Source organism: Musca autumnalis, unplaced genomic scaffold, assembly GCF_047663935.1.
Source record: "Musca autumnalis isolate F117 unplaced genomic scaffold, ASM4766393v1 scaffold_3, whole genome shotgun sequence".
Lineage (NCBI taxonomy): Eukaryota > Metazoa > Arthropoda > Insecta > Diptera > Muscidae > Musca > Musca autumnalis.
The window spans coordinates 62,199,476-62,214,949 of NW_027411866.1; the positions used below are offsets into that span (position 1 = coordinate 62,199,476).

Genomic DNA, 15,474 nt, shown 5'->3' on the forward strand with positions numbered 1-15,474 from the left:
TGCAATACCGTGCAACTCCTTTACCATCCGTATTTTTTTAGTGTCCTTTTTTCCCGTACGGAAGGAAAATATATGTAGGTTAACGGCAAGGTTATCAATAAGCGAAGCTGATGGCTTTACATAATACAAATTTTGAATCTCGTAGCGGTGGCAACTGGCAATTGAACTGCAGTTTGGTTGCGATACAAATTTAATTTTAAGTATTTAAGTATTTCTTATTTATCAATAACTATCTTGTAACCTTCAAAGTATTTCCCCTCAGATATAATACACTTATGCCATCGTTTTTCCCAATCCCAGCTCCTGTTTCCAACTTCCTTTTATCTTCTCTATCGTATCAAAACACTTACTTCATCGATGGTCAAAAACTCACGCACAAGCATCGATGTGTGTGTGAGCTGGTGCACTATTCATGATTGTTTCTTTTCACAATTCTGTGCGTTTCTGAAGAATTGCTTCGTGCAAATTGCGCACAACTTCAAGAATTCATGATGCATCACGCCATTACAGTGGAAAAAAGTGAAAGCTTTACATTTGACCGAATTTGACGCTTTTTTTCGGTCGTCTTCTCGGCCTACCTTAAACGGGTTATGCTACAATTGAACTTGTGTTCTGCCCATAGTAGACTCACCAAAAGCCACAGTCAACATTTCAAATATCCTTGCAAATTTAATTTTATTTTTTCACTAAACTTAATGCAGTTTCTTTGATCCGTTTTTTTTTTTTCGAATAGTAAAATATCGAAGAGCACGCAAAAACACGACAAACCTTTTTATATATTAAAAACAAACTGAAAATCCAAAATAGCTGATATTACCAACATATGTAACAGAAATGTGTACCAACATAACAGAAACAAGTAGGAAAAGCGTTAAGTTCGGTCAGCTTGAACTTTTTATACCCACCACCACAAATTTTAGCCATTTCGGTGGATTAATGTGGCCGGAACCTTCAAAATACCTAAAATCGGAATGTACTGTTCTATGGGGGGCTATATGATGGCGTGGACCTATACCTACGAATTTCTGGGGGAAAGTTGTATACCCCAAACGAAGACTAAATACCAAATTTCAGCCATCTCGGTGTGATAATGAGGCCAAAACCTTCAAAATACCGAAAATCGGGAGATATCGTCGTATGGGGGCTATATCAAAACGTGGACCTATATAAACATTTTATGGTAGAAATGTTTCTTGGCCTCTGGAAATGCAAAATACAAAGTTACAACCGATTCTGTTGTCAAATGGGACTAATACATTCAAAATATATTAAAATGGTGGTAATACCAAAACGTGGACCTATATACACCAACTTTGGTAGGAATGTTTTTTGGCCTCTGGAGACACAAAATACCAAATTACAACCAATTCGGTGGTAAAATGGGACAAATATCTTAAAAATTCCTTAAAACCACGACGCGTCACGCGTCATTTTGTATGGGGGCTATACGAAAGCGTGGACCTACATAGCCCGATTTCAATACCAAAAGTCCTACGTACATACATATAATAGATTTTCCCAAAATTTCATCCACCTACGTCAATCCGTTCGGACGCTAGAGTGATTTCCACAGACGGACATGGCTATATCGATGTAGAATTGCACGCTGATCAAGAATATATATGATTATTTCGAGTAGTTACAAACGTAGTGACAAACTTAATATACCCCCATCCTATGGTGGAGGGTATAAAAATACGTAGCTCACGGAACTTGATTTGAGTATGAGATATTACATATTTAGATTTAATATGCACTCTGGCAGATTTCAATGTAACTTTACTATCTACTACCAGCTTGAAAGTAGAGTACATATTTACTTTTAATAGACATATTTACTTTTAAAAGCCAGCATCTAAAAACATTAGAATTAGCTGTACACTTCAACTGCTACACAATATTCACACACACGGCATATTTATTTTTGTACATTTTTGCTTATTTCGTTTTTTACGCCTAATTCTCTTTTCTGATATGTGTTGATCATGTGTGCTGCAAAATATGAGTATGCGTGTCCGATGCTTTTTTATTAAAGCAACAATATCAAATAGCATCAGCATCTCTAGCAATATTTTTGTGAAATTTGTTGCTACATGTTGCCGTTGCTCATTGTTGCTAAACATATTTCGAAGAAATTTTAGCAGGCAAAGCTGCAAATATTCGGTGCTTTTGCTAATATGGCGTTAGCATTTTAAACCCTGCATAAACAGTTTTAACGAAACGGTTGTCGGTAAGCCGAAATTTTTATTTATTTTTTTTTCAAAACCTGTTCCGGTTATTATATATTGTATGTGTAAACAGTAAAGATTGACCCACCGGATCCACTGGATCTATTAATTCTAATGGGTTAATCTTCAAAAATGTAAGCAAGCTATACGTTTGTAGTTATTATATACATACTTTTCATTTGCGAATGTAAATCTCCTCTTTACACTCTGCTCTTGTATAATGCTAAGACAATTCAACAAAGAAGCGTATAAATTTATCCTTAGTTTCTGCGACACAACTCCGCTAACAATTATCCACTCCAACAAATATTTTAAAATGAATTTAATATTTAATGTATTTGATTTTGAGGGTTGACACTTCTCCACAGCCGCTCCAGTTTGTTCATTACGTTCGTAGTCTAAAACGGGAAAGAAAAGAAAAATAACAGAGTTAAAAAGACACTAATTAAAACACTTATGTCATTTTAAATATTGTAATAGTACACTTTTCTCTGAAATCGAAGTACTCGCAACATCCACTACGATAAATTACACTTTAACTATTCAACATCTGACATGAATGCTATAACATGCTGAAGCAAAACGACGTGAATGCTACAACACAATACAATGTAAATATAGTCAGATTAATAGCAAATAAGAAAATGTTCAATGACGGACCTGCCCTAACTATTAAAAGATTAGGATCTTTTAAGGCGGGGAGTATGGAGAATTTTGTAGAAAACTCTTTTTCTGTGTAAATGAAGTCAGGAAGATTTCTTTTCAACGCATGGGTGCAAAAAATCTATGTTTAAAAATAGCCAGCTGTCGGTCATAAAATAATGTAACAAATGTCGTGCCCAAAGTAGTAAAGATAAGAAAGGGTCTATATTTAAAGATAAAAAGACTGACGGCCATAAATTATGTATTTTTATTACCCACAACAATTCTGCTGTGCTGGTAATGCACTTAGATATAGCGTTTCTAGGTACAGCGTGCGTTTCTAATGTGCGTCGAATTATTTTTATGTTCTATTTAAGGTCTAGTGGTAAATATTTTGTAGTGAGTAAAATTAGTGAGTAAACAACGCAAGAAGCAACATCGCTCGCGGCGTGTTTGTTTTTAGTTTTTTTTTTTCTATAGTTTCTATTGGTGCACTTTGTGATGCGACGAGGAGTCCGTCGCATCAATCGGTCTAACCACCCGTGAAACGTAGCATAATGGTTGAATGTGTGGGGCTTCGGTGGATTCCTACTTTTTCAATGTACCTCTTAGGTCAAGAGCTTAACTCGAAAGAGAATTATGGGTCGATTCCGTATTGCGACGCGAGTCGTGTCGCGTTGCCAGATGCAATATTTTCATTACGTATGGCAATATTCGCCCGACGCCGTCAAATTTTGTCGCCGTAATGTTTATTTTCCGGAGACAACAAATTAGCTGTCGCCGTGTATTTTTACAAACGAACAAAAACGAAAAATTGAAACGTAAGAAACATTTGCATTTACTTTAAGTGAATTTGTTTAATATTATATACGTTTTTTGGTAAATGGTAATGGTAAAAAATACTTCAAAACAGCAATTTGAAATGCTGGTTGCAAAAATGGAAGCCCACCCAAACGCAGGTCGTGGAGTCAGATTTTTTGGCGAAACTAAAGCTTCTGATGAGAGGTGGAAGGATGCTGCGGAACAATTAAATAGTTGTGGCCCACCAACCCGTACACCTGATGAATGACACAGAGTATGGACTCATTTTAAATTTAGAAAAAATGTCTCAAAATAAGAACATTACAGCTACAGGAGGTGGACCATCACAAGAAATATCTTTCTCGTCGATGAAGCAAGCGGTAGCAGACTTACAGCAAATTAATATGATTTCAAATCCTGCAGGTGCGATGTACGGAATTGAAGAGACATGGGATGATAATAACAGTGAAATTGGACAATCTGCTGAGGTAGAAAATAAAAAACCTCAAAATGAAGTAGAAATTGACAACGTACTTGCCAACAAAACGTTTAAACTAAAATATCCTTTTCTATTCAGATATAAATGAAGAACATCTTCCTTTGGTCCCATTATATTTACGTGTGTTCCGTCAATGCATCCGACAACGCCCGGGAAATTTGTTTTTGAATAAAAATAGTTTTTATTTTGATGCTTTTCCTCTTCTGTTGATTTGGAAACAATTCAAATTTTACACAGTTTTTCCTTATTAACTGCAGAACTTCACTTAATACCTTTGACAATGTGGGCTGAGCCATCCCGAGGTTAAAGTCATTGCCATGGGATTTTTGAAAGCTTTCTTCAGCAAAACATCTTAAAGCAGCATACACTTTAAGGAGTGGCTGTATTGCTGTTGATCTGTGGGGTTTAAAAATCATTTTATAATGTCTCTGCTATATAAATAACAGCGTCTTTTGGAAGCCGAATATAGGCTTTAAACCTAAAAAATTAACAATTATTTTGATGAATGTTGGAAACCAAACATACTCACAATACTGATGGCAATTCTAAAGGATTCGATTTATCTCTTAAGTGTTGTCTGATAGATGCTACGTTAACTATATTTTCTTCACTATCATCAAAAAATAGTTCCACTGAGCTTATCATTTTAGAAAACTATAACTTTTGTGTACAACTTGTTCTGATATTTTTACCGATTTATTCAAATCAAAACAAAAAACGCTACTCTACATTTTTTGTTTTCGTTGATGATAAATTGTATCAACGTACAATATTAAAATTTCGTCCAAACCTTTAGTCTTTTCCGATTTTAAGCATAAATTTCTATTGATATGCAATTTTGAACGCCTGTTTAATGAACTTATTTAAGTATATTTAAGAGAGAACAAAATGAATTCTAAATCTAGGCCCAGGATTACCATGGTCTGGTTATTGGTGAGTAACGGTGGGAGGGAGCCAGTAGGAAAACAACACCTTGATTACTTTTCCGCTACTATTAAAATTTTTGTCTGGTTGATGAAATGAAAGATGAACAAGGATTTGTAGCCCCAATTTTTCCCTTTTTGTTCTGGTTTGGCATTTTGTATACACTGGTTCAATGTTGTAAATAATTGACCACGATGCTCTTCTCACATTTGTATGCAAGAACACCCGCCCCAATTCCGACGAGCTCAAGTCGCATACCCAATGAAAAGTAACCAGTGTAGCAGCAGATATGGGCAGCTAATTCAAGCTGAATCGTGACAGTAAATACAAATATACGGTAAAAATTGTAATGCAATGCCAACCTGAACTTAATCTGAGACATAATAAACATTACAGATACAAATGAAAACAAAACAAGTAAGAAAAGCGTTAAGTTTGGTCGGGTCGAACTTTTTGTACCCTCCACCACAAATTTCAGCCATTTCGGCGGATTAATGTGGCCACAACCTTTAAAATACCGAAATTCGGAAGGTACCGTTCTATGTGGGCTATATGATGGCGTGGACCTATACCTACAAATTTCTGGGGGAAAGTTGTATACGCCTAAGGAAGACTAAATACCAAATTTCAGCCATCTCGGTGTGATAATGAGGCTAAAACGTTCAAAATATCGAAAATCGGGAGATATTGTATTATGGGGGCTATATCAACACGTGGACCTATATAAACATTTTATGGTAGAAATGTTTCTTAGCCTCTGGAAACACAAAATTCAAAGTTACAACCGATTCTTTGGTCAAATGGGTCTAATACATTAAAAATATATTAAAATGACGCGTACTTTATAAGGGGCCTTATGTGGGGGCTATACCAAAACGTGGACCTATATAACCCAACTTTGGTAGGAATGTTTTCTGGCCTCTGAAGACACAAAATACCAAATTACAACCAATTCTGTGGTCAAATGGGTCTAATACATTCAAAATATATTAAAATGACGCGTACTTTATATGGGACCTTATATAGGGGCTATACCAAAGCATGGACCAACATAGCCCGCTTTCAATACCAAAAGTCCTACGTAAATATAACATATTTTGCCAAAATTTCATCAACCTACGTCAATCCGTTCGGACGCTAGAGTGATTTCCGCAGACGGACAGACGGACGGACATGGCTACATCGATGTAGAATTGCACGCTGATCAAGAATATATACTTTGTGGGGTCTACAATGATTATTTCGAGTAATTACAAACGTAGTGACAAACTTAATATACCCCCATCCTATGGTGGAGGGTATAAAAATTGTTGACATTTTACTCCTTAATGGATGTGTAGGGTTGTGGGGCTACACCCAAAAGTAAACCTATGTTAACAGTTTTTTGTGAGGGGGTTTTTTATTCGCTAACATCTCAAAATTTACATTTGAATCAAAATCAGTTGCAGTTTTTGTATTTTAATCTTTAAAATACTTAACATGAGGAAACCCGCCAATGGGGGCTATACAAAAACGCGAAGTTGTGAATTTTACTTGCCCTCGTTGTAGCGTTGAAAATGCAGAAAATACCAATTCGTGCCTGAATACTGATTCCAGCGTTGAAGTGGAAAGAAATGATGTGAGACTTGTCGAATTTGGCGATTCTCTAAAAAAGCAGATTCAACTACAAAAACAAGAACTTGATGAACAGTGGCGAAAAGCCACAGAGTTGTTTAAATCAACTATTAATGAGTGCCCAGACAAGTTGAGAACAGAATTTAAAACTCAATTGGAAGTGCTCAGAGTATATGTCTGCAAATGCAATTCAGATGTTTCTGATCTGGGATCAGAATTGCGTACTGCCATGCAAGAATGTTCTCGCCTCAATAACGATGTCGTGTCACTTATGTCCAATACTTCGCTAACTGAAGCCAATGTAAAAGACAAGTTAGATTCATTAAGCAGGGAGAATAATGTGTTACGCAGACGTCTCAATCGAAAGTTTATATCAACGATCATCTTACCCCTGAAGCTATGCAACTTGTTTATGAGTGCCGTCGGATGAGAAATAACGGACAAATTGAGAAGTACGTTCTTACACGCAGAAAAAATTATGTTAGAAATATGTTTGGATCAAAACAAATATATGTTTGAGACCGGTTGCAAACAAATATATGTTTGGATCCAAACATAATATGTTTGGGTAAAACATATTTTTTATGTTAGAACATCTTTTTCATGGATGGAGAGAGGATTTTTGTCAACGAGAGTAATAACAGTGCTCTCGCGGCTGCAGAATGCTGTTTTATAATAAAGAGTTGTGTGTATTGTATAATAGAAGACGTAGAAGCGAAGAAGGGGGGGTTTGGTGCTTTGATGGCGTGTATGCGTCAAACTCGTGTGTTTTTTGTTTTGTTGTTGTTAACCAACGTGGCAGGCGAAGAGGATAAGAAGAAATGTTATGAATTATTTTGTTTTTTTCTTTCTTCAGTGTTTTAGTTGCCAGCGTAGCGTCAAGGCGGTAAAGTGAGTGAATAAATCATTGTTTTGTGTTTTCTTAAAGAAATTGTGTTTTTAGTAAATTAAATGCCCAATACATTTTATAATTGAATCGAAAAGTTGAATGGAATTATTTTATTGGACAAGGAAGAGAAGCGTTCAAGTACGTTTCTATATATTTTTCTTTTTGAAAGTGTGACTATTTACAAATTATTTCAATCAGTTTTTCTTTTATTAAAGTGTGTTATGTATTTCTTTGGAATTTTGTATGTGTCTGTTGTTGTTGTGCCTTTCAATAAACAAAAACACCAACATTTGTGTGTATATTATAGAGATATTAAGTGAGCTCTTACTGAGAGCAAGAGGGCATATATTTCAAAGTGTTTTACATTGAAATTTACGCTCCCTTGCTCTAAGTATTCGCTCATTGGTGCGTGTGTTTTTTTTTGTGGCTTTTGGGTTTGTATTTGTTTGCACCCAAACATATATCCATACATATAAAATGTTTGCACCCAAACATAAATTTGTTTGCGCCCAAACATATAATTTGTTTGCACCCAAACATATATCTGTTTGCAGGACCGAAACATATGTTATGTTTGGGACTGTTGCAAACATATATTTGTTTGCTGCAATATATGTTTGGGACATATGTTAGAGAGGCCGTTTATTTCTGCGTGTAGAAATGGCTATATCCCAAGAGCCAAAATAATATTTACGAATGGCGAATCTACAACAGTGTTTGCAAATATCAAGGACAAGTGGATAAAAATATTGCCTCCGTGGTTCCTGAGTAGACTGTTAATGTAGATTATTATTTCAGAACTTACATTATTTTTAAATTTTTCTTAATATGTCCGATATTTATTATATGTTAATTCTTGCTATACTGATTTTTTGTGATTTGGTTCTAATGAATAATTTAGGGGATACCAATGAGCTATTGCGCCCACAGTTCTCTAATTTAGGCGATGCTCTCAATATATACCATTTCAATATTCAGAGTCTATGTATTAATTCTTCGTCGGTTAAAATTTCTGAAATCAAAAGCATTTTTCTTGGCTGTAATATAGACATTATTGGAATAAGAGACATGGTTAAAACCTGACATCTATTGCATCTCACCGAAGGTTGGATATGGGTGAAGACGCGAGCACAAATATATTGGTCCTAGGCTTTCCTCCGTCCCGACACGTACCAAAAGAATTCGGAGCATGCATTCCGGGATATGCTGCTCCCAATACAGAAAAACGAAACAAATACAAACATATGTATATACACTAAGATGACATGTGATGTGATGTGATGATGTTGTGTGGTTCCGGGTCAACCAGGTACGAAAGAACTCGCTTCCGCGGGATTGAGCGAGGATGTAGTCTATTTTGCATCTTAATCACAGCTTTTACATTTGTTTTTGTAGTGAATAAATTTACATACCACGGAATGTTTTTGAATTGAATATATTTGTTCATTTGAAAATTGATTCTCAAGCAAGCATTTTGAAAATATCGGAAAAGTTGACATCTATAAAGGAAGGATTTTCACTGATTTTAAGACATCAGGGCCATTTGGAAAAATTATTTAAAAGAGTTGTGGTAACTTTATTTTATATTTGTGACCCGTTTTCCTAAGGTGACATCAAATTCGTTGACATTACTACCAAATTCAAACTGCAGAACATTTTTAATTTGATGAAAAAAGCAAAATAAATCAAATATATACATTTCAAAAAACAGAAGTTTGGTAGCAGTTCGAGCAAATTTGAATTCGAATCGTCTTAGTGAAATTGAAATATAGTGACTATAAAAACAATGTTATATCTCAAATATATCATTATAAGATGGGATTAAGATCATTTTAAAATCAAAAAGGGTATTACTTTTTATGCTACAGCTTTTATTATTCAAAAATACCCAAAAATATAGTAAGAACTGCTTCTTTTTACAGATTTATGCAAAATACGTGATTGAGATGCAAAATAGACAACATCCTCACTGCATCATGCCCTTGTAAAAATCGTGACTTCTTTCACATAATAAAAAGATGTAGTCCGCAATAATTGGTACTCATGATTACTTTTTTTGATACAGCCATTTTTTGTAATTAAAATAACAAAATGAATAGTTAATTGTGCTATTAAAAATTGTGTTTACAAAAGTTATTATAAACGTAAACATTGCTAATATATGAAATGGATTTAAAACGGACATTGTCAAAATGTGAAGAGCGAAATGCATTTGTCATGACTCTACTTCAAAAAAGGGTTTACATACCTAGACATCGGATTTTGCATATTTGCATATTTTTTAACAAGTGAGCAAAGGCTATAGTCGGGTATGTGATACCCTACACAACTACCCCTCTGCATAAGCTTATCACTGGTAAACATTTCTTTTAGGGAATATAATCCGACTACCACCAAATATAATATTCCCTTTTTCTCTCTGGGACCCCCATAAGCAACCAAAATTTCGTCACCATCCGATCAAAATTGCGACCTGTAACGTAATTGCAAAAAAATGGAAGAATTGGATGAATTACCCACTATTGTGGAATCTCCCTTGTTTGGCCACCTTCGCCAACTACTTTACTCCAATGTAAAGGTAATATTTTATTCTTAGAAAACGATGTATTCACAAAGAATAAAACTTTGAATTTGTCTCCACATAAGTTTTTCAGCATTCCGACCCCTAAATATTATCCGACTATCTGTGGGGCCACCATCAACCCACAAAATTTCGTGACTATCCGATCAAATTACAAAAAATGGAAAAAATGGATATATTACTGACTTTTGCGATATCTCGGTTGTTTGCCCACTTACGCCAACATACTTCGCATCAATATAAAGGAGATCTTTTCTTCTTCCATTGACGGCCTTTGCTATTGGAATACTCCTACCAGAAGCGGAGATATTCACATTAGAAAAAACGTTGATTTTTCTCCACATAAGCTTTTTGCTTATTCCGACTCTTGAATACTATCCCACCATCACTAAACTTAATAAGCTTCTTCGTCTGTGGGACCCACATCAACTCCCAAAAAATTCGTGACGATCCGATCAAAATTGCGACATGTAGCGTGATTACAAAAAAATCGGAAAATGGAAAGTATTACCGACTATTGCTATATCTCTGTTGTTTGACCACCTACGACAACCTACTTTACATCGTTGTAAAGGTGACATTTTCTACTTTCCGTGCCATGTTTTGCTTTTGATATACCTCTTAAAGAAACAGAGATCTTGACGTTGACCTTTTCTCCAAATAGGTTTTTGTCCATTCCGACCCTTAATATTTTCCGACCATCATCAAACTAAGTAGGCTTTTTCCTTTGTGGGTCGCCCATTAACCCCCAAAATTTCGCGACGATCCGTGATTACAAAAAAAAAAAAAAAATGGAAAATGGGATGCATTACCGACGACTACTATACCTCCATTATTTGACCACCTTCGCCAACGTACTATGCATCATTGTAAAGATGGGATTTTCTACTGTCATACCCAGGCTTTGCTTTTGGAAAGTCCCCATCCAAATCTGTGATATTCGTCATTATGATTAAAATCGCAAAATTGAAAAGTTGGGTTGTATTTGCGATTATTGTGATATCTTCGTTGTTTGATCACCTACGACAACATACTTTACGTTGTTAGAAAGGTGATATTTTCTACTTTCATTTCTACTTTCATTTGCTTTTCATATACACATTGTAGATGCTCAGATATTCGCTTTGGAAAAAAATGTTGACTTTTTCTCCAAATAAGTTTTTTGCCCATTCCGAGCCCTAAATATTATCCGAGCATTACCAAAATCAATAGGCTTCTTCCCCTCCGGGACCCTCATCAACACCCAAAATTTGGTGACGATCCGATCAAAATTGCGACCTGTAGCGTGATTACAAGGTTTAGATGGACAGACGGACGGACGGACACACATATCCAGATCGACTCAGCTCGTCGAGACAATCATTTTGGTATATACACTAGCGGTCATCTGAATAGGTTTGAATATTTTTCTTTTTATATGTTAAGGTATCTTCTGATGTGTTCGTATTACAGATCCATACTATTTAGTTTTTGAGAGTCCTATCCTATGCCAACATTCCCAAGAAAAAACTTGACGGTGTTGCCATATTTTCGAAAAATATCCCAATTATAATTAAAAATGTACAAAAAAGTGTCCAATTTTTGCGATCATCAGAATAGGTTTGAATCAAATAAAATTGAAAAATTGTAATACCAAGGCAAATATTGCGCAATTTTTTGGTTTAGTTTAGTAAAATGGAACATTCTGATAAATCCTACAACAAATTTGACCCGTTTTATTAGGAACGTGAGTTCAATTCTCAACATGGCAACATGGAACTTTCAGATAAAATCAAGAAATATTCAAACAAAAACGTTTTATAAACTTGCTTTAAATGACTTTTTGATTTCGTAAGATCTCTTCTGAGCTTCGAAAATTGTCTGAAAGCAAATACAAAGTGTAGCCATATTATTGGGATCGACAAATTAGAAAAGTCATTGAAAATAGTTGGTATTTTAGTTCATATTTCATTTTTTAACTATCCTTGCAGTACAAATTTAAGTATTATCAATGTCACAAATCCACCATAGTGGACCACATGTATCATTAATGTTCGAAAACTGGTCTGGAAGAATGTTTCTTTGACGACAATAAAGTAGAAAATTGTAATTCAAATTTAACTCAAAGGGGCATGATATCGCCGACTTTTTCAATTTTATTTGATTCAAACCTATTCTGATGATCGCAAAAATTGGACACTTTTTGTACATTTTTTATTATAATTGGGATATTTTCCGAAAATATGGCAACACCGTCAAGTTTTTTCTTGGGAATGTTGGCATAGGATAGGACTCTCAAAAACTAAATAGTATGGATCTGTAATACGAACACATCAGAAAATAACTTAACATATAAAAAGAAAACAATTCAAACCTATTCAGATGACCGCTAGTGTATATGTACGTGTGTCTACGACCATTATTTCGATGCGTTACAAACTTTTTGGGCAAAACCAACTTATAATACCCTCCCCACATAGTGGTGTAGGGTATAATAATAAAGATACGACGATTCTGATTGGACCAAAATTCGTTTCAAAGAAATCTAAATTCAATGACAGGGTCATATTATGTTTTTTTTTTTTGCATATTTTGCATATGCACAAAATCATCAAAAAATTTCAAAGTGTCCTAAATTAAGATTGTTGGCCGTTTAACGTCGCATTTTTAGTAGATTTTTATGCTATTGAGACCCCTTACCACAGTGTGGATATAAAAATATGGTAATATGTATATTGTAATACCATTTTTTTATTATTAACCTATTAAAAAATATAAAATTTGTTAAATTGTCAAATATTTTATGTAAAATTCTATATTTTCTTTGTCTTAATTTGTTGCATTAGTCTGGTTTTAACTCGAAGGGAAAACATCGATGTCGGATTTTTTATGCGGCACTCCCCTAAAGTGTTTAGTTTGGTTAGATTTTAAGATTGCTAAAGTTTGAGCACAATTGGAATATGTTAACACATGCCACTGGGGCCTCGTAATTATGGGGCCTCGATTTTTTGGCTATTTGACGATTTCAGCGATCCATATATATGAAACGGTTAAAGCTATTTGCCCGTGTTATGCATTAAATTAAATGCCATACTATTCTTAATATTTCTTGCCGAACAATAAAATACGTAAGTAGTACTGAATTCAAGATTATAAAGCCAATCTCCCGAAAACGCCTTAGGGTGAAAATGGAGTCTATTGTGAAAAAAAAACCTTTTTACAGTGTTTTGTTTAACTTGCTTTGGTGTCTGTTTAGTTCAAATCTAGTAACTTATTTTCCACACAGTTGTAGTTGACCAATCTGATCTAAAACTTTGCACACTTTTCAGACTTGGATGACAATACATGCATATGAAACCAAAACCAATATGGGTTCGTTTTTTCTTAGAGCCCCCATATAGCGGTACCACCCGATTTAAAGTATTTTAAGAATTTTGTTTTAATTTTTAGGACGAACTGGCTATAACTTGACATTTGGGGTTCCCAATGGTACAGAAACTTCCTCACCAAAAATGTTGGACTCAGGTCAAGGTTTTGGGGCTATATAACGGAACAAAACGATTTCAGGTGTTTTAAAGTTTGCATCTACATTTTCGGCCTAAATTGGCTATAATTTTGTTATGAGGTTCTCAGTGGTCAAAAAAAATAAATGCTGAAATGTTAAAAATAAAAAATAGTTAAAAAATAAATTACAGTGTTTTATTTATAAATGCACTTAAAACTAGAAAATAATTTTTAATGATGAAATCTCTCAAATAAAACGCTTGCATTTGAATTAAAAATTGTGGCAATATAAAACGGCAAGGGGTTTATTTGAGAGAATCCATCATTAAACATTATTTTCTAGTTTTAAGTGCATTTATAAATAAAACATTGTAACTTAATTTTTTAAATTATTTTTTTATTTCTTCCCATATTATCAATTTTTGGGAATGAAAACAAATGTCTTTTACATTTTGTTCATATTTAAATTTATTTAATAGGTTATTTAGATATGACTTCATTAGCCGGATTTAGTGCATTATCAGATTTTATTTGATAAAACCGGTCAAAATCTACCAGATTTCCCATACAAAAATAAATCCTCGTATTGAGTGGATATGTTTTAAATCTGGCATAAATCCTCGTATACAACTCTGTTTTTTGCAACATGTTGCTAGAAAATACAAAAAGTTGCAAGCTGCCACAAGAAACAAGGTAGATGTATCGGTGAATTGCTACACTAAAAATAATTTAAAATGTAAAAATTTGTAAACAAGGCGGAAAAATTAAATTTGTTTTGATGTGCAAAGTTGATTTTAATCAACCAAGACTAATACTTACGATGTCTAAACGATAAAATAATTAGTTTATTTATTTAAGATGGACAAACTGCGATAGAATAATTCTTTATTTGCTCTTTAGTTAGCATTAGTAGCATAATGTGCTAACATTTTCAGTATTAAACAATAAATTTGTAATTTGACGTAGGTTTTTAGGACGAATTCAACTTACAAAAAATTCTTTTGACGTTTCAAATTCGATCAGATGGACTGATGCATCTACCTTGGTAATTGTGCTATGAACAAAAATCAGCTGACTGTCATTTAAATCCACCAAAATGTATATCTAAATGCAATGAGATTTGTACTGGATTTATTAAATCCAGTCGAGGATTTAATGAGCTATAAGGGACTGACATAATGTGATTTTGGAGCCATCTGGGTAAAGATGACTACTTGGTGGTGAACTCGACTCCTTGCTCTGCTATGTCGTTCACAATTTTCAGGTTGTTTACCATCCTTTACCCTTCCTGGTAATTGATGTTCTGTGGTCAAGTTGCAGGATCTTTTTCAAGAAATTCGGAGTTAATGCTTAATCTCTTGAACAACAAGTATCCCCTGTAATTACGTCTGGTAGACTTTTTCTGGGAATTTGTTAAGATTTTTGTTGCATTTGACTCTTTATGGTGGTTTGAACTATCAGATCAAACAATGCAAGGCCAACAAGTTTAGGACTAAAATACCACAGATGACTTAACATTTTGTTATTTCCTTTATCTGATATTTGTTTCATATTTCAATAAATCTTCAATGCGGTTTAGGTCTTATTTTGGACCTAAAAAATATTTCTGAATTTCGTTTTCACTATTTTTTGTATTAAACTCAATCTATTGTCTCTAATTCTTTTCAACCTACTGATTATGTTTACCTAATCCATCCTATCTATATCATCCATCTATCTATATAAACATTATCTTGTTCATTATACGTTTTGTAAAATCAATAACCCACACTCTCATTTATAACACTCAGTTGTCGTTTGATACAAAATAAAA

The 15,474-nt window shown here is 34.2% G+C and overlaps 1 protein-coding gene across 2 annotated transcripts in view; it reads right to left on the reverse strand.

Annotated features, from left to right (window-relative positions):
- The window catches only part of Nup205 (nuclear pore complex protein Nup205), a 273,611-nt gene that overhangs the window by 104,414 nt on the left and 153,723 nt on the right, over window positions 1-15,474 (reverse strand). For both annotated transcript variants that reach the window (XR_012411979.1, XM_073979163.1), the window contains exon 11: window positions 2,401-2,626. Coding sequence is in view for 1 of the 2 variants with exons in the window: in XM_073979163.1 (XP_073835264.1) it covers window positions 2,401-2,626 (226 nt within the window). In the remaining variant the exon portion in view is untranslated. The remainder of the gene's footprint in view (window positions 1-2,400; window positions 2,627-15,474) is intronic.